Here is a 26,213-nt window from a genome sequence, read left to right on the forward strand (position 1 = left end):
TGCGTAGTCCTCAGTCGGAAGGCGGTGTCAAATCCAGGAAGTGGGTGGGGCCTCTGGAACGCCTGCGCAGTGCTCCTCCCAGGGGGCGGGGCCAGATTGGCCGGGGTTATGGGGCGTGGTCTCGAAGGCGCTTGCGCGAAGGCGGTTGGAGGGAGGCCCGATTCCCCTTTGTTCAGATTCGCCATTTTGCGAGGCAGCGGCAGTGGCGGCGGCGGCGGCGGCTGGAGCCTCTGATTGGGTTTCGGGGTCCGGTACTGGAGCCAATCAGCGCGGGCAGCGAACCGGGGGAGCGAGGCACGGTGAGTATGAGGAGCCAATATCCAGCGGCCCAGAGCCGGCCCCAGCGCCCCGATTGGCGGGTCTCGCTGACCACTCAGGAGAGGCCCAGGCGTCCGTCGAGCCCGGGAGTCGAGCCGAGGCTGCCGGAGTTGGGTAGCCAGCAGCCCCGGCTCGGAGTTTGTGGAGGCCTACGGGGGCCGTCCAACATTGGGATGGCGCCCTGGAGCCAGGCTTTTTGGGATCTGGATACTCTCCGGGTGCCGGTGGCGGATGCGCCGCTCGTCCCGGATCCTCGGGTCCCGGGAGGTCAGGTGGCCGACCGCCCAACCACGGGTCGTGGCGGTTTCCCCAAGTCGTTCCAGCCACATCCTACGGCCTGTTCTTGTGTCCCCGCGTTCCGGGCCCCGGCGAGGTCCACGTACCCTGAGCTCTGCACAGTTGGGACTACAGATCCCGAGCGAGGTCAGGCGGAGACGCGCGGCGCGGCCTCCAAGACCCACCCCGGGGCCGTTGGCGCGCCTGCCGCGCCCCTCCTCTCGGCCCGCCACCGGGGCTCCGGGCCGGCGCCGTTACCACCCCTTTCTGGGTCGTCATTTCCTCCCCGCTCTGCCCGTGGTGCCGGCACACCTCCGTGCTGGATCCCAACCAAGTGCTCTTCCTCTTTTTGCTCGGTGTGTCGGTGTTTGAAACCTTGCCTGATAACCTTGTGCATTCTTAATGATTGGGGGCACTCATCTCTCAGTTCCTATTTATCCATACCTTCTCCCTTGATCTTTCTCCCTTGGATGCTCTCTGGTTTTGTTTTCCTTTAATCTTTTTTGTGTCAGTCTCCGCTCAGTAACTCAGCCCACCGTGTCTTTTTTCTAAAACACTTTGGAGTCCCGCGTGAACGTTTTCTCAATTGATGCTTTAAAACTTGCACATGCTTAGATTACACCACACACCCACTCGGGCGACAGGAAGTCTTCCAAGGGCTGCTAGCCATAGTCTTTGGCGGGCATCACCCAAGTGCTGCAAGAAGACGGGTAGGAGCCATACCTGCTCAGTGGAGATTGACTGGTGCTAGTGTTTCATAGGGATCTAATCTAGTATCGAGAAGTGCTGTTTGCATGAGGAAGCCTATTTTCATCGCCACACTTTTGATTGGGTGTTGGAGGATAATGTCCTCGGAGAGGAAAGACTGAAAAGAATAACTGGAACAGATAGTGCTGTCGGACGCAGAAAGGCCCAGTAGTACTGAGTTTAGGCGGGAAAGACCCATTTGTAAAAACCTTTGCAGATGTTACAAAGAAATTTTTTGAAAACAGTTTGGACTGGAGGTTAAAAGTGGCCTAGAGTGGATTTCTCCCCTAACCTTTCGGGGAAAGGTTGCTGACCTGAAGAAATAATGGCTGGATTTTTTTTTTTTTTTTTTTAAAGGAAAGAAAGGAATTTTTTGGCCTGGGAGAGGGAAATTATTTTTTACTCAGGTGAAGCTGGGAACCGATTTTCTGTGTATGAGTTTTTAACTGATAGGGTTTGAAAAGCAAATCCAATGTTCCCCCCCTTCTAAACCAAAACAGCTTGCAATCACATTTACCCTTAAATTGTTTACTAAATTCCCTTATGTTCGTTTGCCTTTTTTAGTTGCTGTAAACACCACACCAAAAGCATTTCATTATTATTTCATTTTCCATCATGAAGGGAAGGGAAGACCAGAACTCCACCAGAAGCCATAGAAAGGTGCTGTGTGCTGGCTTGTTCTTCGTGGTTTTGACAGCCTTTCTTGGTTTGGGCCTTCCCACATTAAAGAAAATGCCCCCATAGGCTTGCCTGTTGTCCATTCTTAAGGGGGCATTTTCTCAGTTGATTCTTCTTCCTCATTCTGGAAGACCCTAGCCAAAAAAAAAAAAAAAAAAAAAAAGCCAGCACACATTACTTCTTCCATTTGTGATAAACGAACTACATCAGTACAGCTTCGGTCTTTATAGGTCTATTTGTCTTGTCTTTGGACTGGGTTTTCTAACTTTGGTTGGAATTTTAAAAATGGATGCATCTGGCCACTTCAAAACTGCCAAATGTTTTTGTGGACAAAAGGCCATTATCTGGTCACGGTGACTCAGGCCTGTGGAGCCTCCCCTGGTTCCTCTGCATCTGCATTTCAAGAAAAAGTAGATTCTCAATTTCTGAGACAGAGCCCAAATGTTTTCCCTTTATTTGAAATACTTCACCGTAGACTAGCATCATCTGGGTAAAATCTCACATTTAAATCTAATTCACATGACACCCTTTCCTAATGTTTTTCTTGGTTTGTCCTCTGGTGTATGATTGTCAGGTCAGATGGGCTGTGGTAATCATGCTTATTTTAGTCGCATTTCTGGGCATTTCTGATTTTGCTATCTTCAGATAGGTTACCTACCTTTCTAAGTGCTGGCCAACTGCTTCTGTGCCATGTGAATGGTCAGAAAATGCTATGGAAAGAGAATGTCTCAGAGGCCAGAATAAATCCATTTTCATTCATATTCATTCATGTTCTCACTTTCAAAACCACATTCACAATTTTGTGGAAGAGCTAGACAGACTAAATCCAGCTCTCGATTCTGTCATAAACTTGGGCAAAGAAATGCTTGAGGAAAGAAGTGTGTCAGGTTGTGCCACAGTTCTGCTGGCTGAGGTGACAAGGAAGGAGCATGTAGCTGCACTGGAGCCAAGAAGCAGGCACCATGAGCAGCCTGAGGCTTGTGCTCCAAGCTCTGTCACTCCCTTGTCAATTCAGAAAGAATGACTGCTGAATTTGAAGCTGCCTCTGTTTTTACCCTCTGAAGCACAGTGGGTCTCAATGGCCTGAGAATGGAGCATTTGTATCAGTGAGGTAAATGAATTAGATCCAAGTGTTCCTTACAGCCATTCCAGCCCTCTTGTCCACTTCAAGCTCCATTCTGCATTTAATCTGATATGATGCAGATTTAGGAAATTTAGCCAAGAAGAAAGCTTTATAGGAAAGAGTCTTAGGGCTAATGGAAGTGTTGAAATACAGAGAGTGAGTGTGGTTTTTTGTTTTTTTGTTTTTTTTTAACATCAAAATGTAATCATTGTATATGTCTATATTTGGGTGAGTTTTTAAAGCTCTCCACACCTGTACAGTCCCCACTTGAGAAAAAGGATGAAAACGTTGGTCATCCCCATAATGGCTGGCTTGTTCAGTCAGTCTCCTTCCCTCCCTCCCTCAGGCTTCAGGAAATCTGACTTGTTTTCTGTCTAGGCTACTGTTGTCAGTTTCTTATCATGGGGCCATGCTTGTTTATATTGTAGCCTTAATTTATTAGTCTGCAGACAGATACATTGTTAAACACAAGGTAGACTTGGAAACATTGGGTGGACTATGGTAGTGCAAGCTTTTTAATCCTAGTAGTCAGAAGGCAGAGTCAGGTGGATCTCTGAGTTTGAGGGCAGCTTGGACCATGCGGCCACCATGCAGCTACCTGTCAACACCCTTGAGCCCCCTCACCCCAATAAGGGAAACATTGGTTTCCCTAGTGCAGCCACTTAGTTTGGCAGACTTTCCGTATCGGACCTGGAGTCTCCACAACCAGCTCAGTCAACTGGCTCAAGAAAGGCTGGTGTAAAATTCTGCAATTTTAGCCAGCTTTTCAGCTGACGGGATTAATATTCAGAATACAGAAAGAGCTCAGAAATTACAAACAAAATAATCTAAGCAATAAACAAGTAAATAGATTAGACAGTTTCAGAAGAAGACAAATGACCTGTAGATGTATTTAAAAATAACATACTGAGCCATCAGGAAAATGCAGATCAACTTATACTGTAATTCCTTCTTACACCAGTCAGAATAGCTGTCATCAAGGAAATAAAGAGTACTGGTGAGGATGGGAATAGCTCTTAAACCTCATGGGTTGGAATATAAGTTCTGTTGCAATAGAGTATATGGAAATTGGTGTACTAAGTCAGGTTCTCCAGGAATAAAACAAGAGACAGACTGACTGACTGACTGACTGACTGTGTGTGTATGTGTGTGTGTGTAAGAGAGAGCGTGTGTGTTATTAAGGTGGCTTACAAGTAATCTAACTAGTCCAGCAATGGTGTTCTACCAACAAAAAGGCCAAGAATCTAGTTGTTCAGTTCATGAGGTTGGATATTTCAATTTTAGCTGTCTTCAGTATATGCCAGAATCTAGAAGTACTAGGTTATACAGTCAGGGAAGGAATGAAGTTGCCAACAAGGGCAAGCAGCAAAGGGCAAATCCAGGTCCTTTATATGGGCTGCCACCAGGCATAGCCAGATAAAAGGTAGGCCTTCCCACATCAAATACTTAAGTTGGAAACAGTTCTCACAGGGGTGCCCAGCTGCTTGGGTTTTAGCTAATACCAGATGTATCAAGTTGACACCAAGAGAAGCCATCATGTTGTAGACATCCTCCCACCCCCCAAAACCCACCACTATATATATGATCCTGCTATACTGTCTTGAGAAGAGTGTACCAAAGGACTGCACTTCGGTGCTGCACCTTCACCACCGAGTTAGGGAATCTGTAGGTAGGTGCCAGTGAGTGAACATACACTCAATGTATTATATGTTATTGTTTGTAGGGAAATGGATGAACTGGAGCTTTATAGTAAGGGAAAAAAGGTACATTTGTCTTCAGAAAGACAAATACCAAATATGTTCTCTTATATGCATGATCTAAATAAAGACAGGGATTATTTGTAAAGTGAAAAATAGAGTAGTCCAGACAGGTTATGTGTATTGTAAAAACATACAAATAAAAGCCATTGTTTTATACAGTGAAAATGTGCTAGTAAGGTAGCAAGCATGTTTGCATACATTGCTAATGAGGTAGTGATTAAATTTAGATATGTTGCCATTCACATTATCTTCCCTTTGCAAGTCTTTAAGTTCAAGTCAGAGCCAGAAATCTATGCGTTGAGTAGTCCATTAGAACCCACAATAATGACATAGTGGTCTATTTTGGTTATGGTAATGAGCCTGACTTATTTTTATTGAATATTTCCCCCTACATTGTAATATACCAATTTCAACTTCCAAACAGTGAAGCTGAAGTTATGATTGAATACCCATGTACCTACTACTAGACTCTATAATTACCATCTACCAAATTAAATGCTGGTTCTTCTCAACAAACTCATTTTACTTTGTATCACTAGAACTTACTACTGAGAGGAAAACACAAGATATAGAATGAGAAAAGAACACTGTCCCATCCAAGTACTGAGAACTGATCAGTTCCCACCTTGCTTGGCTTGTGAGATAAGGAAAGATCAGACTTTTCCAGGGCTGTATGGTAGTAAAGGATATGAACTTTCTGAGGAGGGCCGTATTGTCCCTGGAAATAGTCTTACGAACTGACAAATGGGGTTTTGTGAAATTAAGATTTAGCAAAGTACATGGCCTCCAGAGTAGAAGTTTTGCCAGCATATCATTTGTGTTTGCCTGTTGAAGGAAACCACCCATCCTCAGGATAACTACCCTCCTTTGAGACAAGGTCTCTCGTTTTGGGGCTCACCAATTAGGCTGAACTGGAGGCCCAGAGGTTGTGCTATGCCTGCCTCCCCAGCTCTGGCCTTATAAACAGTCCAGCACACCCAGTGTTCTGGGCATTCTGGGATCAAGCTCAGGTCCTGCTCAGGAGGCAAGTACTTTACCAACTGAGCCATCTTCCCAGAACCGTGAACATTAACCACCACAAGACTAGAGCTGCCGGTTATAAGATGGGCTCTGCAGTTCTCAGGACACAAAGTGACCCACCTCCCTACCTAAGTCAAAACAGCTTTCATCTAGAAAATAAAGACCAACAAATGCTGCTGAGGATGTAGGGAAGAAGAGTCTTAGTCATTTACACTGCTGCTTTGTAGAAATGAATGCAGAGCTTTCTCGGGAAATAAATAGATCTACCATGTGACTCAGCTGTGTACTCCAAGGATTCTGTGCTACCTCAGAAGTACTTGTGCTCTACTGTATGCATGATAACAAGGAAGTAGGACCAACCTAAATGTTCTCAACAGAATGGATAGTGCAAGTGCAATGCTTATGTGGAATGGAATTTTATACAGCCATAAAAAATGAAATTTGCATGAAAAACATAAATCCGGAAAGTTTTATGTGATGGCTGTTCTTGTCAATTTGACCACATTTATACTTAACTAAAACCCAAGGAGCTGGGAATACCTGTGAGGAATTTTTCTTGATTAGAATCATTTAAAGTGGGAAGACATATCTTTAATCTATATCATTTGAGGTAGGAAGATCTGCCTTTATTTAGGATACCTTCTGCTGGTGGCAACTTATATATAAAGGACATGGAAGAAAGAAACTTTCTCACTGGGTCTTGGCCTGCTTGCTCGTGCTCCTTTACTGCATGAGGCCTTCTTCAGGGTTCCTAAGCTATATACTGAAGGCCACTTGAGACACCCAACCTCATGGATGAACAATTAATTACTGGATTCTTGGACTTGCTGTTGGTAGACAATCATTGTTGAACTAGCTGACCACAGCCTGTAAGCCGCTCTAACCTCCTCCACATACATATATGTCTGGATTTATTCTGTTCCTCCAGAGAACCCTGACTAATGCATGTTACATTAAGCAAAATAAGTCAGACTCAAAAAAGCACATGTGTTTTTCCCTAGGGCATAGCAATCCTGGCATAGGCAATCACAGCTTACTTCCATGTTAGTGGGTGAGTAGATGTTTGTGTGGATAGAGATTGTATACCTAGAAATGGCGCCACAAGATGGGTAGAAGAAAGTATAGTGGAACATAAAATAAGTTTTATATGTCAGTGTTTAGGCACATACTTGAATATTGTTAGGTACCTTTCAGTTTCTAAGGAACAACCTTAAGTAATCAACCAAGAAAAGGTTCATTTGGGCTCACCGTTTAGGCTTTGCTGCAGGGTAAATATACCAAGTACAGTATAGATGGGATTTGGTACTAAGCCAAGTTTTAAGCACCCCATGTGGGTATTGAACCACCATGTGCTTGGTCAAGTTTTAAGTGCCTGCTAGCATTGATACCGTTTCATTGCAGTCACTATCCTGGACTATCGCACAATTCCCAAAGCTTTGCTACAGTAGTCCTACTTAGTGCTACCTAATGGAGTTTGAAACAGGGTCTCACTATTTAGCCCTGGCTGGCCTGGAATGAACTCCCAGAAGACTTGAATTCAGATCTATCTGCACAGGAAATTTGGGAGTTTGGTTTTGTTTTTACTAGACATGATTCTATAAGGTGGAGTTTGTTTACAGGCAAAGTGTCTCAGTCAAGCATAGGCTGTCCTGAACTTATTGTGTAGCCCAGGCTGGCCTGACACAGGTGGTCCTTATCTTCTGTTTGCCAAGTGCTGGGATTATTAGCATAAGACCCCCCCCAGACGCACTTAGAGTGGAGATTTTGATAAGCAAAATATTTGAACTACTTAGTTTATTTGAACCTCTAGCTTGAGGTGTTCGTGACATATGTAGCTCAAGAGAGTAGCATGTTTGGGCCCCAGTGTGTATTCAAATTCTGTGACATAGACCTGCTGCCTTGAAAGTAGACCTTGCCACAAGAGATGGTCTGACAGTGCTTCTAAGTGTTATTCTGGTAATATTGAAAGGAGGTCAGTTTTATTAGCTTAACTGAGTTAAGAAACAGGAAATAGGAAAACACACCTGGGCTTATCTGTGATGTTGTTTATAGGAGGGGTGTTGCATCCTAAGTGTTCTGATCTGGGTGGATTTATATACCATTATTGGTAAGTGGGGCCTAGTTAGAAGTGGGTTACTGAAAGGAGTGTTTGTTATTGAGGACTAGATCTTGCCTGGCCACTTGGAGTATTCATTCTCTATGTCCTGGCCACCGTGGGGTGAAAATGTACTTTTCAACCCCACACACGCTCAGAGTGAAAGTGAAAATAAAATACTGTGGCTTGTTTGTTGGTTCTGTTGTGTAGTCTCTGAAGAAGTCAATTTGTGTAGCCCAGACTGGCTCAAACTTTTAGCCTCCTGCCTCAGCCTCTTATTGCAGATACCCACCACTAGCCTGACCATGATACTTTTTTTTTTTTTTTTTTTTTTTTAGGAGCTGGGGACCGAACCCAGAGCCTTGCACTTGCTAGGCAAGCGCTCTACCACTGAGCTAAATCCCCAACCCCTGTGGTGTTCTTTTATAGTCTAAATACTGCAAATTGTATGTATGTATGTATGTATGTATGTATGTATGTATGTATCTATCTATCTATCTATCTATCTATCTATCTATCTATCTATCTATCTGTATAGTAAGTATCTTAAGAGGGCCTTTACTGATTGACTCATTTTAGGCTTTTTTCCTTCCCTTTTTAATAGGAGTCCCTACCTGGCAGCTGCCTGGGATCTGTAGAGTGAAGCTTCAGGACACAACGTGGCCGGGCCATGGAGCAGTATACAGCAAACAGCAATAGTTCCACAGAGCAGATCGTGGTGCAGGCTGGCCAGATTCAGCAGCAGGTATGGGAGCAAGTGTTCCTTGACCATCACAATACCACAGGGCAACAGAGCAGCGGGGTTGTCTATAGTTCCTTTGTGGAAGGACTTGGACCCATTCTGACCTTAGGAAGTCCTAGGTCTCATGACTGGTGCTGTGCTATGAATCAGTCTGTTGCCATCTGGTACCTGTTCTTCATGAAAATCACTTTAAAATTAAATCACCCTCTTTTAGCTCATTGAAATGATACCTACCCCGCTTTTCTCTGCATTAAGTCTGCTTATTTTCCTTATTTTATGCTGACTTGTGATAAAGTAAGGATTTGGCCATAACAGGCAATTGTCAGACTCCAGCCAATCTGTTCAGAATTAATTCTGAACAGTTATGGGTTAATATTGGAATAATATTTGTGTGCTATTCTGTGGTTAAGTGCATATTGAAAAGGATTGCCTGACACTGGCTTCTTCCAGTAAAGTTGGTCAGATGTTTGAATTAATTCAGATACCACTTTTGATGCTTTTACCTGGGTTAATATTAGTGAATCTCCCCCTGTCCCCTAATCCTACACTTTGGAGAGAAAGACATCATTTCTATTTGATTTTAGGCCAAGGCTATTGTCCTCAGGGTGTTTTCTCCTGAGAGTAGAGGTTCACTAGGAATAGCAGGGAGGGTGAGGGAGTATTGATGGTGAATTTGAAGCCACCGATAGGGGGAGAGGCTGCTCCACATTAAAGGGGGAGATGGCTGAGCATAGGCTTCCCAGCCTCCTTCTGTCCACACTCTGCTGTAGCACTGGCAGCTTCCTGAAGCGCTTTAGAGAATGGGCCTTGGAGGGGTCTTCCAACTGGGCAGAGCCTCGCTGAGGATCTCTCTTCTGTGAGGACTTCCCCAGGGTAGGAAATAGGTTGACTTTCTGAAAACATTGCCTCTAAAGCCGTCAGTTGGATAGGAGTAAATCTTCATTTGGGATGTAAAAGCAGTACCTCCTGAGACTGCCATCTGGATCAATCGCCATGGCTAGGTCCTTCCTCCATGGGGATGCCGTTAAAGCCCCAGAAACTTCATTGTAGTTTCAAGGCTTTAAAACCCAGTGGTTTTGTTCTTGTGACCCTAAGGAAATAGAGATCCTTAGCATAAATGTTTAGCAGAAGGGAAAAATTCCTAGGGAGGATGCATTATAAATCTTGTATTTTAAGTCAGAAGTCAGAAGTATGCTCTGAGGTCTACTCTGGGGACAGCTCTTGCAGCATGACAGCTTGAATATAGGGAGCCCACACCTTTGAGTTCCTGTGTAAGATGAGGCGCTTTTGAGGCTCCCTTCCTCTCCCTCAGAGTAATCTGCTGTCGTGAGCTGTACATTTCCATCCTGATACATTTCAAGCTCTTCCTCTTCCTATTCTCAGCAGCAGGGTGGTGTCACTGCTGTCCAGCTGCAGACTGAGGCCCAGGTGGCATCCGCCTCAGGCCAGCAAGTCCAGACCCTCCAGGTAGTGGTGCCCTCTCTGATTCTCTGTGAGCGCTGCATGAACGCTGCCTGTCTGCTGCTGTTTGTGTTTGGATCTCAAATTGAATGGCAAAGTTGCATGCATTTTGTGCTGCTAACCTGTCTCTGAGGCCAATGTGCCAGTGTCCCATGCCAAAACATGTAGTGACTGCTGTGTCCGTTCTCTCAAGTATGCACTAAGTGTTGCTTTAGAAAGACCAGGAAACAAGCAACAGGAATACCTTCTACGGGTGGATCCTACTCAGTGCTCAGCTCCCAATCCAGGCACATGGCAGAGTTTCAGGAATTGTGTTACACTGGAAAAGGGAGTGTGCACATGAGGAGAGTCGGCTATACTGTGTGCAACTTGACTACTGAACAACCATTGTACTAAGCACAGTTTATCTGAGACTCAACTTATCTCTAAGTGGCAGCATAGGACCTGGTGACACATGGTGTCTTGTCTAAGCAATTGGGATATGGAGGCAGGAGGAATGAGAGTTCGGGTCAAAACAAAAAGTTATTACTAGTTACAGTGATGTGCAAAAAACCCCAACTGGAGCTAAGGGATGCTGCTCTGCAGTGTTAGATATGCTCCTTAAATATCCTAAATGCCGGTGAAAAGAAGAGGAACAGCATGGTCTTTTCGGGGTCCATTAAAAACTAGAGGTTTTGAGAAATTGGCAAGACTCAGGTCCCTGCCCTGCCTTTATTCCTCTGTTGAGTTGGCTGACTCAGTAGGGCCTCCAGAGCCACCTGGCCTCTCAATTTATCGAGAATGTTGCTGAGACCCGCCTGCAGTGACCACTCCTTCCTGTCAGTCAGTGCTTCGCAACCTTCCTCGTATCGAACCCCTTTAAAACACTTCCTTACAGTGTGACCCCAACCATAACATTTTCATTGCTACTTCATAAGTGTAATTTTGCTACTGTTATAAATTATAATGTAAATATCCATGTTTTCTGATGGTCTTAGGCAACCCCTGTGAAAGGGTCTTTCAGCCCCCAGAGGGTTGCAACCCACCAGTTGAGAACCATTGCTGTAAGCACTTGACCCTCTCAGCCTGTCCCAGCTCTGCCACTTAGTAGTGTTTGTGATGACACACAACCAGTGCTACATGTATATTAACATAAAAGTAGTTCACTTTGTCTTCCTGCAGAGTTTTAGTGAGTATCGGGGGAGTAGCAGCTCTCTGTTCCTGCTTGCTTTACCTTTTTAATACATGAACTGGTGTCTGGGGTTTATCATTAACCACGCACGGTATGAATGGGAATGTAACCTGCTCTTCACTATGTGGCTTCTTGTCCTATGCATGAGTCCTTGTGATCGTTTGTTGTAGACACATGAGCTCCTCAGCCTCAAATCCTTTACCGCATGCATATATGGCATGTTAGTGGGGGAGGGGTGGGTGGGTGGGCAGAGATGATGGAGAACCAGAAAATTAAGTAATTTTACATTTGTGTCAACTTTGGGGACCGAGGCAATGGCTCAGTGTGCCTATTTGCTATGCAAGTGTGAAGACCTAAGTTCAGATCCATAGAAGTCATTCAAGTACGTGGGTTTGTCCTGTAACCCCAGCACTTGGAGACAGAAACAGGCAGAACCTGTGGCTGGCTGGCTAATCACAGAGACTGTCTCAAAACAAGGTGGCAAGCAGTAGAAGACGACATCCAATGTCTGCTTCTGGCCTCCACTTTGACACCAAGAACTGCCCAGCCTTCCAGTGTGCTGTAACAACACAGCTGTGTCAGCTTACTTAGATCTGGATTGCAATGAAGAGAAATGGAAGTAATGGGGCTTCTCATGAGCCTCATCGAGTTAGGAGAATTCAAATAGTTCTTTCTCTTACTCCGAAGTTAGGCTTCTGATGCGTTTCCTAACACAGCACACCAAAGCATTGGTGAAGCAAAGGGAATTTAGATGGAGACTTGGGAGGAGAGAATGTGAACAGATAGGCCGTAAAGTCTTCAAAGTCATGAATTTCTCAAGGAACATCCCTGAGGTGGGGCTGATGGTTCTGATGGAGAGTAGAGGAGAGCCTTACACACCTAGGACAGGGTGACTGCACAGGTGGTTGGTGCTGTTGGCATTGACTTCTGTGAGTGTGTTAGTCTCTTCTGTTACACATTGTCCCTTGAAACAGACACACTCTACAAGGAGTTTGGGATTTGTCCTGTTACTCCTCAGTCCAAAGCAGCTTCTGTCTGGGCCGTGGAAGGCATTCTTGAGTTTTCCCACTTGGGTTCAAGGTGTGACTGAGCATTTCATCGGCTTCCTTTAGAGAGTGTCTGTTGATGCGGAGGACTTGACAATTGGACATTCTATTTACACACAACAGCTGTCTGATTTCAGGGTTTCATTGCTTCTGATAACTAAAACTACGATGCAGTTTGAAGAACTACCTTGATGAGCACAAACTGGCAGGAAAGTATTTCTGACCAGTGTTGGCTTTGTTTGCTTTGAAATGGGGTCTTGTCAGGCTTACCTGGAACTTGCTGCAGCCCATTCTGTCCTAAAACCTATGCTCCTCCTGCCTCGGCTTCCTGTTCACAAGTCTGTAGTGGTAGGCTCTAAGCAGCAGCCATTCCTGGACTCCTCAGAGTAGGTTAGAGGTGAATATCCGTTCTTCACTTTTGCTTGAGGCCCTGGAGGAAGCTCCAGGTGGCTTTCCTAACTTTCTCTCCTGGATGCAAAGCTAGGGCCCCATTCCCTTTATGTATCAGTGCCACCTCCTCCCACCACTGTGTCTCCAGCCTTTACCAGAACCGGGTCTGAGTACCAACTTCAGAAGGCAAACAGTCCTGCTAATAACTTGGCTGCTTTCTTGGATTTAGCCTTGTTTTGGTGATGAATGCCTTACAGCTTGGCCCTTAAACAGAAATATCTGAAGAACATAGACTTTTCTTGGAGCTGTAGAGATGGCTCAATAGTTATGAGCACATACTGTCTACACCATGTCAAACAGGTCTTAATCACCTGTGTCAAGCCCCAGGAGGATCTGACTTCCCATTCTCTGTGTAGCAGCGTATGCACATAATCTGCACACACATGCACAGACACACACACACACACAGAGAGAGAGAGAGAGAGAGAGAGAGAGAGAGAGAGAGAGAGAGAGAGAGAGATTAAAACACTGTTTCAGGCCAGGTTTTAATCTCTGCACTTGGGAAGAAGAGGCAGGAGTTCAAGGCCAGCCAGCTAGCACTATATAGAGAACCTGATGGGTAGGTATGACTGTCTGACTTTGCTAAATCTGCCTTGCCTCTCCTCTTCCAGGCAGCAGGATAGTTCCAGTGACTGATTGTCTTGATGAAGCTGCTTGTGTCCTATGCTCTTTCATTGTTGTTATTTTCTTTCTTTCTAGGTTCAGGGGCAGCCATTAATGGTGCAAGTCAGTGGAGGCCAGCTGATTACATCAACTGGCCAACCCATCATGGTACAGGCTGTGCCTGGTGGACAAGGCCAAACTATCATGCAAGTACCTGTGTCTGGAACACAAGGTTTACAGCAGGTGAGTGGTATTTTAAAGTATTTAGGTTGTACATCAGTGTAGAAGTCTGGTTTGAGTGTGGATGGTGTATATATTCATAAGTGTACCGGTTGTACATACAGGTTTGTACATACATGTGGAAGCCACATGTTTTCACCTTAGTTTTTGAGACAAGGTCTTTTACTAACTGGGTGGTCTGGGAGTCCACTGGTGTCTGCCCTACCCATGCCCATACTCTGCTCCTGGGCTGCAAATGTAAACTGCCCTGCTGTGCATTCCTGTGGATGCCAAGGTTCCAGTCAGAGCCTTGTGCTGTGCACCACATGCCTTTACCTCTGAGCCGTCTCCCTAGTCTGCAGAGCAGACGTTTTGAAGAAGAAATTGCTGGAGGGTGGGGGTCGGGGTGACACACACCAAAACCCAAAACCTAGCTGCTTTTCCTTCGGTCCTACCCTTATTTTCCATTTAGTCTTCCCGCCTCTGCTGTGCCGTCATACATAACAGGAGCACAGTAATGGGGTGTAAACAGGTGTTCCTTGCTACCTGAAACCCTGGAGCAAAACACTCCAGAAATAGGTGGATTTGCTGACTTGGCTGCCAACAGTTTTAACTGTGAGTTAAGTAGTATTCTAGTCCTTAAGAAAACTTGGGCAATGTGTAGCCCAACAGAAAGGTTCCATGGCCTGCTTTCCTTCCCTTTCCCTTCCACCAGCAGTCAATCAGCTGGAGAGTGGTGGGGACTTGAGGCTCTAAGCATGTCCTTCACCGACTCACCTTTCCTAGAGTGACCTAGAACTGTGAATCAGGGTGCTAGATCTGGGATGCTTCACAGGATCAAAGGAACTGCAGTGGTTACCAGATGCTTACCAAGCCAGGGAGAAGGAAGGTGGAGTCTAGAGTTGGGGGTATTCTAGGGTATAAAGTACTAGACATTTTGAGTTGTGGGGCCTTCCTAAATGCTTTCTCTTAAATCTTTTAAAGGTTTATATCCAGTACTCAAGAGCATAGGCTTGTGTTCCTTAAGCAAAGTGTTAAGGCATTTTTGTTTGTCAAGGTTTCAGAGAAAAACATTTAAAACTTCTTGTCAAGATTCTGATGATACTCCTGATCCTGGTCACCTGACAGGATCTCTTGCTTTCCATATTTGTAGTGTGAGGTTTGGTGCTCTAAGACCTGCAGGGTAGAGGTAGGAAGAGCTGGTGATGACTAACAGGGGTGCTGAGTGACAGTGAGGGATATCTCTGCTGTGGAACAGCACATCTCAGGGATTGTTGGCTTACACCAAGAAGTAGTTGTATTAGCTATTTCCTGCCAATCACAGTCCAAGGGTGCTGGTCCAGCATGGTGGGGAAGGGGTGGCAGCAGGAGGCAGAGTGGCGGGTGCTGCTGTTCTGCCCACTATCTCCTTTTCTAGTTCAGGATCCTAACTCGGAGAATGCCACCTCTGTTAATCTAAGCTAGAAACTCTTTAACAGACATGCCTAGTGTTTGTTTTCTTGATGATTTCATATCCACGAAAATGGATGGTTATTCGTTTCAATTTCTGTGAATCAGGAGTCTCAACAGCTGATCTGTCTATCAAGGACTTAATCAAACTATGGCCTTGGCTGCCATCAGCTTAACATTTGACTTATAAAGGATATCTATTAAAAGTTGTTTTACTTATTCATTTATATAGCACTTCAGAGTATTTTTAAGTAAATAGACTTTAAAAAATAACCATGCTACCAAGGATTATTTTTTTAAAGGGACACTAATTATGTCCCTCAGACTAGCCTTGAATTCCTGATAATTCTGCCTCTGTCTCCCAAGTTGTAGAATTACAGGCACATTTCTCTATGTATTCCTAGTCTCTAGTGGAATTTGTTCAGCTATTTCAGAAACCAGAGAGTAAGGCTGGAGAGATGGCTTATCAGTTAAGAACACTAGCTGTTCTACCAGAGGACCCTGTTCAATTCCCAGCAACCACCTGGTGGTCACAGCCATAGTAAATAACTCCAGTTCTAGGGGCTCCAACTCCCTCTTCTGGCCTCTGGACACCAGACACACACATGGTGGCACACATATCTACATGCAGGCAAAATACCCATATACCTAAAATAAAAAGCAAAAATAAAACAAATAAGGAACCAAAGGAGTGGTGTCAACATGGTGCCGAGCTTTCTGTGTATTTGCTTCCACAGATACAGTTGGTGCCCCCTGGACAGATCCAGATCCAGGGCGGGCAGGCTGTGCAGGTGCAAGGCCAGCAGGGACAGACCCAGCAGATCATCATTCAGCAGCCACAGACCGCGGTCACCGCTGGCCAGACTCAGGTCAGTCCACCTGGTTCCCAGAGCATGTGGATGAAGAACATCATCAGAATTGGGTCTCTGTCCATGGGTCTCTGGCCTCCGTTAAGTGTGTCATTGTTTTCTACAGACACAACAACAGATTGCTGTCCAGGGACAGCAAGTGGCCCAGACTGCTGAAGGGCAGACTATTGTGTACCAGCCAGTTAATGCAGATGGCACAATCCTCCAGCAAGGTAAGCTGCAGTGGCACTTTTCAGGGCATTAGTTTCAGCCTTCTAGTACCTGAGAGTGCTTCAGAATCTTTATGAAGTCCATGTCATGTTTATACGACAACAGGCTTTCCACCACATCTGCAGTGACTGTCAGTCGCCATATGTGACCAACCTGTTGCTGCTTGGTGACTAGAGCTCCTCCCATTTCACTGTGGGTCTCTACGTCTACTCATATAGATGCTTACTTAGAGTCACGAGAAGGCCTCAAAGCCTTGGTCTAGCTAAGAAGAGGTAAAGAAGAGTACAGAGTCTTAGAGAAGTGCACCCTTGGAAGAGATGGCTAGATTCCTGTGAGAAATCTGGACTTGGCTTCAGGGAAAACATGCTCAAAGTAGACCTAAATGCTCTGGCAGCTAAGTCTAGAAAGGATATCTCAGCCAGAATCCATGGTAGTGGGTAGAAGTACGATTTATTTGGAATTAGCCTAGACTGTTACACTTTTAAAAATGAGTTTACACCGGATTACTTAGCAGAACAAGTGAAGCAGTAGAAGACGCTTGCTTTCTCCCATGGTGTTTGTCAGCTTATCCAGGAGGGTATACAGGAGCCAGGTGGAAGGGACTAACCGTTTTCCCTTCTTTCTGTTCCGTGTACCTGTTCTTTGTTTTTTTGTTTTGTTCTGTTTTTGTTTTATGTTTTGTTTTCTTAAAGTTACAGTCCCTGTTTCAGGCATGATCACCATCCCAGCAGCCAGTTTGGCAGGGGCACAGATCGTTCAGACAGGAGCCAATACCAACACAACCAGTAGTGGACAAGGGACTGTCACTGTGACACTGCCAGTGGCAGGGAATGTGGTCAACTCAGGAGGAATGGTCATGGTAAGGAGTGTCCCCGCACTGGAGCTTTGGGTGGGCTGCTCCTGTCTGAGCTGGTGTTGTCTCTTGTGAAGTTTCCTATGCTAACTTTGGGGTTGAAGCTAGCTGGCACTAGCAGTGTCTACCTCCACAGGAAGCATAAACATTCTGATGCCTGCCAGGTACCAGACTAGTCTAGACTCTGGAAAGACAGCAGGATGGGTGCGAATGGGCAATTTCATTTAAACTTTTCATGCCGGCAGTAAGGTCTGTTCTCTTGTCCATGCAGATGGTACCAGGGGCTGGCTCTGTGCCTGCTATCCAAAGAATCCCTTTACCTGGGGCAGAGATGCTGGAAGAAGAGCCCCTGTACGTGAACGCCAAACAGTATCACCGCATCCTTAAGAGGAGACAAGCGCGGGCCAAGCTAGAGGCAGAGGGGAAGATCCCAAAGGAAAGAAGGGTGCGTATGGCATGGGGAGTGCTAGGCAGGAAGCCGCACAGTTGTGCATCAAGGTTCACTGTAGGACCAGTGACAAAGCAAGGGGCTTTTCCCTTTCTATAGCAAAGAAGTCCAGAGAAAGCTTATCCTCAGGACTTCCTCTTGTCTTAGAGCTGCAGTGCTCATGTGTTGGTTGTGGTTCGAAGTGGCAGTTGGTCTGCAGCCAAGGGAATAAGAAGGTGGCCTTCTCATTTTAAAGGATTTGCCTGCATCCGATGACCCAGTCTAACATACCTATAGATTGCATAAAAATGGGGTCTCCTCCTAATCTGCCATTTGTGTCACCAAACCTGAGTCAGTCACTGAAGCCTATTATTCCCGTTTTCCTCGTTCCCTGGACTCGGGTTGCACTGTGAGGATCCTTTAACTGTAGACTCTGAGGTAGGTTACTGCCAGCTCGCTAACAGTTGAGAATCTTATGCTCTTCCCTAGAAATACCTCCATGAGTCTCGGCACCGACACGCCATGGCACGGAAGCGTGGGGAAGGGGGCCGCTTCTTCTCTCCAAAAGAAAAGGACAGTCCCCACATGCAGGTAAGGAGATTGAATACTTCCTTTCTCTGGTGCCTACCTTCTCTCTCAGCAACAGACTGCCCGCCCTCCCCTTAAGGAAGGAACATACTCTCTATGTATGCGGTCTCTGGTGCTTGGCTTCCTTTCTTTTTAGGAACACTGAAAGTTTCAACCCAGGCTACTTTTACTTTTGGTTTCTCAGGTCTTTGTTTTTTAAGGAAAAGTTTTACTTTTATTTATTTATTTATTAGTAGTCAGAAACAGTGTTGTGTGTCAGTTCTTGTGTCAAGCATTGTAGTAAACTTTTATTTGTTGTTCGACCAACTGCAACCTCAGGCCCATGGAATAGAAGGACATCACCATTTTTTACAGTTGAATATGAGTTCTTGAGACCTTAAGTAACTTGCCTAAGGGCAATCCTTGCACAGCTGAATCAGCTCCGGAAGTGCAGCCAGTCATCCCACTTACTCTGGAAGCTGAGGCCATGCCTAGGCTAGAGATGAATTCAGGACCAGCTAATTTAGTGGGACTTGTTCTCATAAAGGACTAGTGGTGTAGCTAGCTCACTAGTGTAGAGTATTTGACTGACATATGAGTTCGTGGGTTCGAATCCTGCTTCCTCCACAAACAGACCCATCAACTGAATTCAAACCCAGGCAGTAGAACCTCACTGGCTATCTCTTATGGTTCTGAGTCTGTGTATCCAAACTGGAGTGCTTGTTCATTAGACTGTACCTAAAAAGTGACTTGTCACCACCCAGTCATTGCAGTTTACATGGTTCAAATTCTGAAGTTCTTTTAGTTTTGTCTCTGAAACATGATTTGAATCTGTTTATTGTACCCTCCTAGCTGATGGCAGCCTGGCCTAGTCCTCTTTCTCTGGTTTAGATGAATAGATCTACCCACTGTCGTGCACTCTTGCCCTCGCTTTATGTTTCCCACATCTCAGGGTGGTATTCGTGGCATCACACCAGTCTTAGCCTGCCTTTGCTCTCTCACTCCTCGTATATAAGTCAACCATGGGCCGGTAAGCGCATGTCTGCGTCTAAATTCGCTTGCTCGCCGTGTGTCTGTTTCTCCTGCCTGGTCCTTTGTCTTTACAGTTTCTAGTCTTATCATGTTCTTGTCTCCATCATTTCCGTGACTATCTCTTCTTCTCTCTTCCTAGCCTAGGCTGTCCTCAAATTTGCAGTCCTCCTGCTCCAGTTTCCCACGTGATGGGGTTCCAGGAGCAGACCACCACAGACTGTTCTGTCCTCCTTACTTTTAGGCCTGACTTAGATCTGAAAGGTGTTTTAGCCTGCTCTCATCTGTAGTAGAATTCTTCTTCTTCTTCTTTTTTTTTTTTTAATCTTTATTAACTTGAGTATTTCTTATTGACATTTAGATTGTTATTCCCTTCGGTTTCGGGCCAACATCCCCTAGCCCCCCCCCTTCTATATGGGCTTCCCTTCCATCCTCCCCCATTACCACCCTCCCCCCACAACAACTGGGGGTTTGGTCTTGGCAGGACCAAGGGCTTCCCCTTCCACCGGTGCTCTTACTAGGATATTCATTGCTACCTATGAGGTTGGAGCCCACGGTCAGTCCATGTATAGTCTTTGGGTAGTGGCTTAGTCCCTGGAAGCTCTGGTTGGTTGGCATTGTTGTTCATATGGGGTCTCGAGCCCCTTCAAGCTCTTCCAGTCCTTTCTCGGATTCCGTTCAACGGGGGTCCTGTTCTCAGTTCACTGGATTGCTGCTGGCATTCGCCTATGTATTTGCTGTATTCTCGGTGTGTCACTCAGGAGATCTACATCCTGTTCCTGTCTGCCTGCACTTCTTTGCTTCATCTATCTTATCTAGTTTGGTTGCTGTTATGTATGGACCACATGTGGGGCAGGCTCTAAATGGGTGTTCCTTCTGCCTCTGTTCTAAACTTTGCCTCCCTATTCCCTCCCAAGGGTATTCTTGTTCTCCTTTTAAAGAAGGAGTGAAGCATTCACATTTTGGTCATCCTTCTTGAGTTTCATGTGTTCTGTGCATCTAGGGTAATTCAACCATTTGGACTAATATCCACTTATCAATGAGTGCATACCATGTATGTTTTTCTGTGATTGGGTTACCTCACTCAGGATGATATTTTCCAGATCCACCCATTTGCCTATGAATTTCATAAAGGCATTGTTTTTGATAGCTGAGTAATATTCCATTGTGTAGATGTACCACATTTTCTGTATCCATTCCTCTGTTGAAGGGCGCCTGGGTTCTTTCCAGCTTCTGGCTATTATAAATAAGGCTGCTATGAACATAGTGGGGCATGTGTCTTTGTTATATGTTGAGGCATCTTTTGGGTATATGCCCAAGAGAGGTATAGTTGGATCCTCAGATAGTTCAATGTTCAGTTTTCTGAGGAACCTCCAGACTGATTTCCAGAATGGTTGTACCAGTCTGCAATCCCACCAACAATGGAGAAATGTTCCTTGTTCTCCACATCCTGGCCAGCATTTGCTGTCACCTGAGTTTTTGATCTTAGCCATTCTCACTGGTGTGAGGTGGAATTTCAGGGTTGTTTTGATTTGCATTTCCCTTATGACTAAAGATGTTGAACATTTCTTTAGGTGTTTCTCAGCCACTCCATATTCCTTAGCTGTGAATTCTTTGTTTAGCTCTGAACCCCATTTTTTAATAGGGTTATTTGTCTCCCTGTGGTCTAACTTCTTGAGTTCCTTGTGTATTTTGGATATAAACCCTCTATCTGTTGTAGGATTGGTAAAGATCTTTTCCCAATCTGTTGGTTGCCGTTTTGTCCTAACCACAGTGTCCTTTGCCTTACAGAAGCTTTGCAGTTTTATGAGATCCCATTTGTCAATTCTTGATCTTAGAGCATGAGCCATTGGTGTTTTGTTCAGGAAATTTTCTCCAGTGCCCATGTGTTCGAGATGCTTCCCCACTTTTTCTTCTATTAGTTTGAGTGTATCTGGTTTGATGTGGAGGTCCTTGATCCACTTGGACTTAAGCTTTGTACAGGGTAATAAGCATGGATGGATCTGTATTCTTCTACATACTGACCTCCAGTTGAACCAGCACCATTTGCTGAAAATGCTATCTTTTTTCCATTAGATGGTTTTGGCTCCTTTGTCAAAAATCAAGTGACCATAGGTGTGTGGGTTCATTTCTGGGTCTTCAATTCTGTTCCATTGGTCTATCTGTCTGTCTCTGTATCAATACCATGCAGTTTTTATCACTATTGCTCTGCAATACTGCTTGAGTTCAGGGATAGTGATTTCCCCCAGAAGTCCTTTTATTGTTGAGGATAGTTTTAGCTATCCTGGGTTTTTTGTTATTCCAGATGAATTTGCAAATTGTTCTGTCTAACTCTCTGAAGAATTGGATTGGTATTTTGATGGAGATTGCATTGAATCTGTAGATCGCTTTTGGTAAAATGGCCATTTTTACTATATTAATCCTGCCAATCCATGAGCATGGGAGATTTCCATCTTCTGAGGTCTTCTTCAATTTCTTTCTTCAGAGGCTTGAAGTTCTTATCATACAGATCTTTTACTTGCTTGGTTAAAGTCACACCGAGGTATTTTTATATTATTTGGGACTATTATGAAGGGTGTCGTTTCCCTAGTTTCTTTCTCGGCTTGTTTCTCTTTTATGTAGAGGAAGGCTACTGATTTGTTTGAGTTAATTTTATACCCAGCTACTTTGCTGAAGGTGTTTATTAGGTTTAGTAGTTCTCTGGTGGAACTTTTGGGATCGCTTAAATATACTATCATATCATCTGCAAATAGTGATATTTTGACTTCTTCTTTTCCAATCTGTATCCCCTTGATCTTTTGTTGTCTGATTGCTCTGGCTAGAACTTCAAGAAATATATTGATAAGTAGGGAGAGAGTGGGTAGCCTTGTCTAGTCCCTGATTTTAGTGGGATTGCTTCCAGTTTCTCTCCATTTAGTTTAATGTTAGCTACTGGTTTGCTGTATATGACTTTTACTATGTTTAGGTATGGGCCTTGAATTCCTATTCTTTCCAGGACTTTTTATCATGAAGGGGTGTTGAATTTTGTCAAATGCTTTCTCAGCATCTAATGAAATGATCATGTAGTTTTGTTCTTTCAGTTTGTTTATATAATGGATCACGTTGATAGTTTTCCGTATATTAAACAATCCCTGCATGCCTGGGATGAAGCCTACTTGGTCATGATGGATGATCGTTTTGATGTGCTCTTGGATTCGGTTTGCCAGAATTTTATTGAGTATTTTTCCGTCAATATTCATAAGGGATATTGGCCTGAAGTTCTCTTTCTTTGTTGGGTCTTTGTGTGGTTTAGGTATAAGAGTAATTGTGGCTTCAGAGAAGGAATTCGGTAGAGCTCCATCTGTTTCAATTTTGTGGAATAGTTTGGATAGTATTGGTACGAGGTCTTCTATGAAGGTCTGATAGAATTCTGCACTAAACCCGTCTGGACCTGGGCTCGTTTTGGTGGGGAGACCTTTAATGACTGCTTCTATTTCATTAGGAGTTATGGGGTTGTTTAAATGATTTATCTGTTCCTGATTTATCTTTGGTACCTGGTATCTGTCTAGGAAATTGTCCATTTCCTGCAGATTTTCAAGTTTTGTTGAATATAGGCTTTTATAGTAAGATCTGATGATTTTTTTAATTTCCTCCTGATTCTGTAGTTATGTCTCCCTTTTCATTTCTGATTTTGTTAATTTGGACACACTCTCTGTGTCCTCTCGTTAGTCTGGCTAAGGGTTTATCTATCTTGTTGATTTTCTCAAAGAACCAACTTTTGGTTCTATTGATTCTTTCTATAGTCCTTTTTGTTTCTACTTGGCTGATTTCAGCTCTGAGTTTGATTATTTCCTGCCTTCTACTCCTCCTGGGTGTATTTGCTTCTTTTTGTTTTACCTGAACATAGTAGAAGCCATATCCAGCAAACCAGTAGCTAACGTTAAACTAAATGAGGCAGCAGAAGAATCCCCCGCTCTGCAGTCTCGGGAGAGCCCGCCTGTCCAGGGGTGAGCTCTCTCCCACCGGGATTGGGAGCGGAGCTGTGGCTCTAGTAGAATTCTGTTACTCTTGCATTTTCCTGTAGTTTCATCCTTTACCTTATAAAAAAACCATCAAGAGATTTTCTCTATTTGGTCCACATTGCTTTCTTTACTGGAGAGTAAGTTCCATTAAAATAGACAGTTTGTTCTGTTGTGGTTTTGGGGGTTAGCTTAGAATTCAGTTCTGAACAAATGCTCAAAAATAGGGGTTGGATTAAGGGATTCTTCTTGCTGGCTCATTTCACTTTGAGCAGCATGGAATTCCTCTACACTCACAGGGCCTCTTAAGCTGGCCATGAGCAGTTCTATATCACATAGTGGTCTGCCCACAGCAGTCTGCAGGTTCCTCCTTAGTGACCCACACTGCAAACATCTTGACAACCCTCTGTTCTTGGTGGTGTCTGCGCATGTCTGTGATTAGGAGCTGCCAACTGTAGGCCTCAGTGTTAAAGGCTCTCCTTACTCTCCATGCTGACCTGGGAAGTTCCCTCACCTCTTTTCATCTGCATCTTCATCTGTAGAGTGGAACACTATTAAGATTCCTTTTTTTCAGATTATCAGATATAAAATAATGGCACAAAACTACAGCATGGCATTGTGCTTGCTCTGGGGCTTTGTCCTAGCCACCCACGTACCTAAACTCCTAAGTCGTGAGAGCCAGGGATTCCTGTTGCTGGTGTAAAGGACTGATGTGTTGTCTTTCTCTGTAGGATCCAAACCAAGCTGATGAAGAAGCCATGACACAGATCATCCGAGTTTCCTAACCACAGGAGGGTGGCAGAGCGGATGAGTCACAGTCCTCTCCACTGTTCCTGGAAATGGACTGACTTCCAGTCGGGCACTGACAGTCTCACTCTGCCCTTTCTCAGGACAGAAACTACTTAGCTCAGTATTACAGCTGCAGTGATGGCTGACAAACTGAAGAGGCAAGCTTTTGTCTCTCCCTTTCATTGAGGACCTGTTCAGACTGTTGGTGACATTGACCTTTTACAAATTTGGATGATTAAAGAGGTGTTTGCCAGCCCAGCATTACAAACCCAGCACTTATGTTGAGTAGTAAAGCCAGCCAGTCAGCCATTGCAGTAGGGAGAACAGCCTTCTCAACCTGGTCCTCAGTGAAGGCAGCCACAGCCTCTGCCTCCCTGTGGAGTCTCAACAGCGTCCATCCCCTGGTGGGTGTCGGGCTGCCTGATGCAAGGCGCTGCACTCAGGTGGCTCCCTGTTAAGACAAACTAAGCTGCAGTCTTCTGACCTGTGCTGATAGGAGTCTGCCCACATGCTAGGTTGGTATTTTTTTACTTCAGCCAAGAAAGTACAAAGAAGATATTTTTGGACTCAGGATGAAAGGATAGAAAACCTAGAGGGTCTAGAAGGTGCATTTCTAGCTTTGACTGTGGTCTGCGCATTTCTGTTAACAGCCATTCTGGGCCATAGTTCACACTGTGGCCACTTTAGAGACAGTTTAGAGAGTAGAGAACAAAACTTCACAACATCTGTGCTGAAGTATTGAGGATGTTCACGGTTGTTCTTCAACAGAGGCAAACCTAGGAGATTTAATCATGGGCTTTATGGCAGCAAGTAGGAACTGGAAGGGTCTGTGCGTTTCAATCCAGAGAGCACGTGCCCTGCCGGCCGAAGTGCTTGGGTAGAGCATGGGTCTCCAGTGGATGGACCAGCACGGCTCTCAGGATGAAGAAGCAGCCACATTCACACTGACACTTCGGACGTGCACTAGAAGGAAAGAATCCTCAGTGCCTGAGGAAGCACTGTTGAGACCGCTGTCCTGGACGCAGACTGCAGCACAGCGTGGAGGAGAGACATGTGTGTCGCCCTTGCTTGGGTGGATGAATGTTCTTCCCATGGCAGCTGATTTCTTTGGTGCCAGTCCCCACTGTTTTCTCCTTTCTCTGTAGGCCTTGCAGCAAGGTTTGCTCACTGCATCAGTGCTGTGGGGACCAACAACCTGCCAGGATTCCTGCGGGGTCAGGAATTGGGCCTCAGAAATGTGTTTTCTGGACAAGCACTCTACCACTGAGCCACACACATACCCTAGCCCCAGCCCCAGCTCCGTAGATGCTGAGGCCTGGAAGAAAAGACCAAGGTTGATACATCAGAAGAGCTGGCTGCCTTCTCTGCAATCAGAGTCAAACGCAGTCCTTCCAAAGACACGTCTAAAGACTGGCTCTTTGACTTTGTTAAAGATGGAAAGAAGTATCACGGGGAGACCAGTTTAGTCGGAGAAGCATGAAGTAAGCCATCTCTTCCTATCCCAGGAATCTTGCCATTTCTTCTGGCTTCCAGAGGTCAGAGGGGGCTGATCCTTTTTAGTAAACTCACTACAAACTTCTGGCTCTCACATGAGCTGCCGGGTGTCACTGAAAACCGTGAGGAATCTCTACCTTTGAGGGGGAGAGGATTCTAAGGGTTTCTCCAGGGATTCCTCAGACTTAACTCTAGTGCTTCAGCCAGCAATTGTAGAGTGCTATTTATTTGTGTCTGTGAGTTTGTACATAACCCTAACCTCATATTGTTGCTGAGTTTCATTTTGAGGAAGGCAAGTTTGAGTTTTCTTTCCTTTAATGTAGATGCTCGGGTTTCCATTTTGTTGCTGCATTGCAGTTGGCCCATGGCCCTGTGGGTGTGGTCCTTCTGATTCTAGCACAGCGTAAGAAGAGCCCACAGAGGCCAGAGAGGCTCACTTGGATTTCTTTTTGTTTGTTTGTTTAACTTAGTTCTTTTTACTTGTTTGTTCTTGTGATTGTAGTGATGGCTTCAAAGATACAGAGTAAGTGGAGGAGTGGGCTGCTGGTCTACTGGGCACTCTACTTCCTGTTACAGGATAACTGTAAATGTACATATTTTAATTGCACTGGTAATGGGACACGCCAGTGTCTAGACCACTGCACCAACAGCCTCTCCTGGCTACAGGGTGCCTGATAATAATGTCTTGATTTTCCTTTGGGACTCAGCTATGTAGGTCTTCCCCCGCCCCCTCCCCCCCCCCAGTAGGGGAGTACAGGTGATCACTGTCATTGCAATTGCTTTTCTTTTTTAATAAATTTATAAAAATACTAAAAAGTA

General features: G+C 44.9%; 1 protein-coding gene across 7 annotated transcripts; it reads left to right on the forward strand.

Annotated features, from left to right (window-relative positions):
- Positions 1-24: 24 nt before the first annotated feature.
- Nfya (nuclear transcription factor Y subunit alpha) lies at positions 25-26,213 on the forward strand. 7 transcript variants are annotated; one of them, XM_032900541.1, is made up of 10 exons: positions 25-299; positions 8,622-8,762; positions 10,143-10,229; positions 13,587-13,733; positions 15,896-16,027; positions 16,134-16,239; positions 16,948-17,096; positions 17,362-17,535; positions 18,007-18,108; positions 23,843-26,213. In XM_032900541.1, exons 2-10 carry the CDS (start codon positions 8,688-8,690, stop codon positions 23,894-23,896), a joined length of 1,026 nt encoding a protein of 341 aa, XP_032756432.1. In that variant the 5' UTR covers positions 25-299; positions 8,622-8,687; the 3' UTR covers positions 23,897-26,213. The 7 variants fall into 7 exon arrangements, with proteins under 7 accessions (XP_032756432.1, XP_032756430.1, XP_032756428.1 ...); XM_032900539.1 differs by having other exon boundaries at positions 10,143-10,226; positions 16,930-17,096; XM_032900537.1 differs by having other exon boundaries at positions 26-299; positions 16,930-17,096.

This window comes from Rattus rattus, chromosome 4 (assembly GCF_011064425.1).
Source record: "Rattus rattus isolate New Zealand chromosome 4, Rrattus_CSIRO_v1, whole genome shotgun sequence".
In the NCBI taxonomy this organism is placed as follows: domain Eukaryota; kingdom Metazoa; phylum Chordata; class Mammalia; order Rodentia; family Muridae; genus Rattus; species Rattus rattus.

Excerpts from the sequence above, each read along its gene's own strand:
- Nfya (XM_032900537.1), top strand. The coding sequence starts at position 8,688 with ATGGAGCAGTATACAGCAAACAGCAATAGTTCCACAGAGCAGATCGTG. Across the intron at positions 17,097-17,361 it reads ACTCAGGAGGAATGGTCATG|ATGGTACCAGGGGCTGGCTC; the intron begins GTAAGGAGTGTC and ends TTGTCCATGCAG. Across the intron at positions 18,109-23,842 it reads AGGACAGTCCCCACATGCAG|GATCCAAACCAAGCTGATGA; the intron begins GTAAGGAGATTG and ends CTTTCTCTGTAG.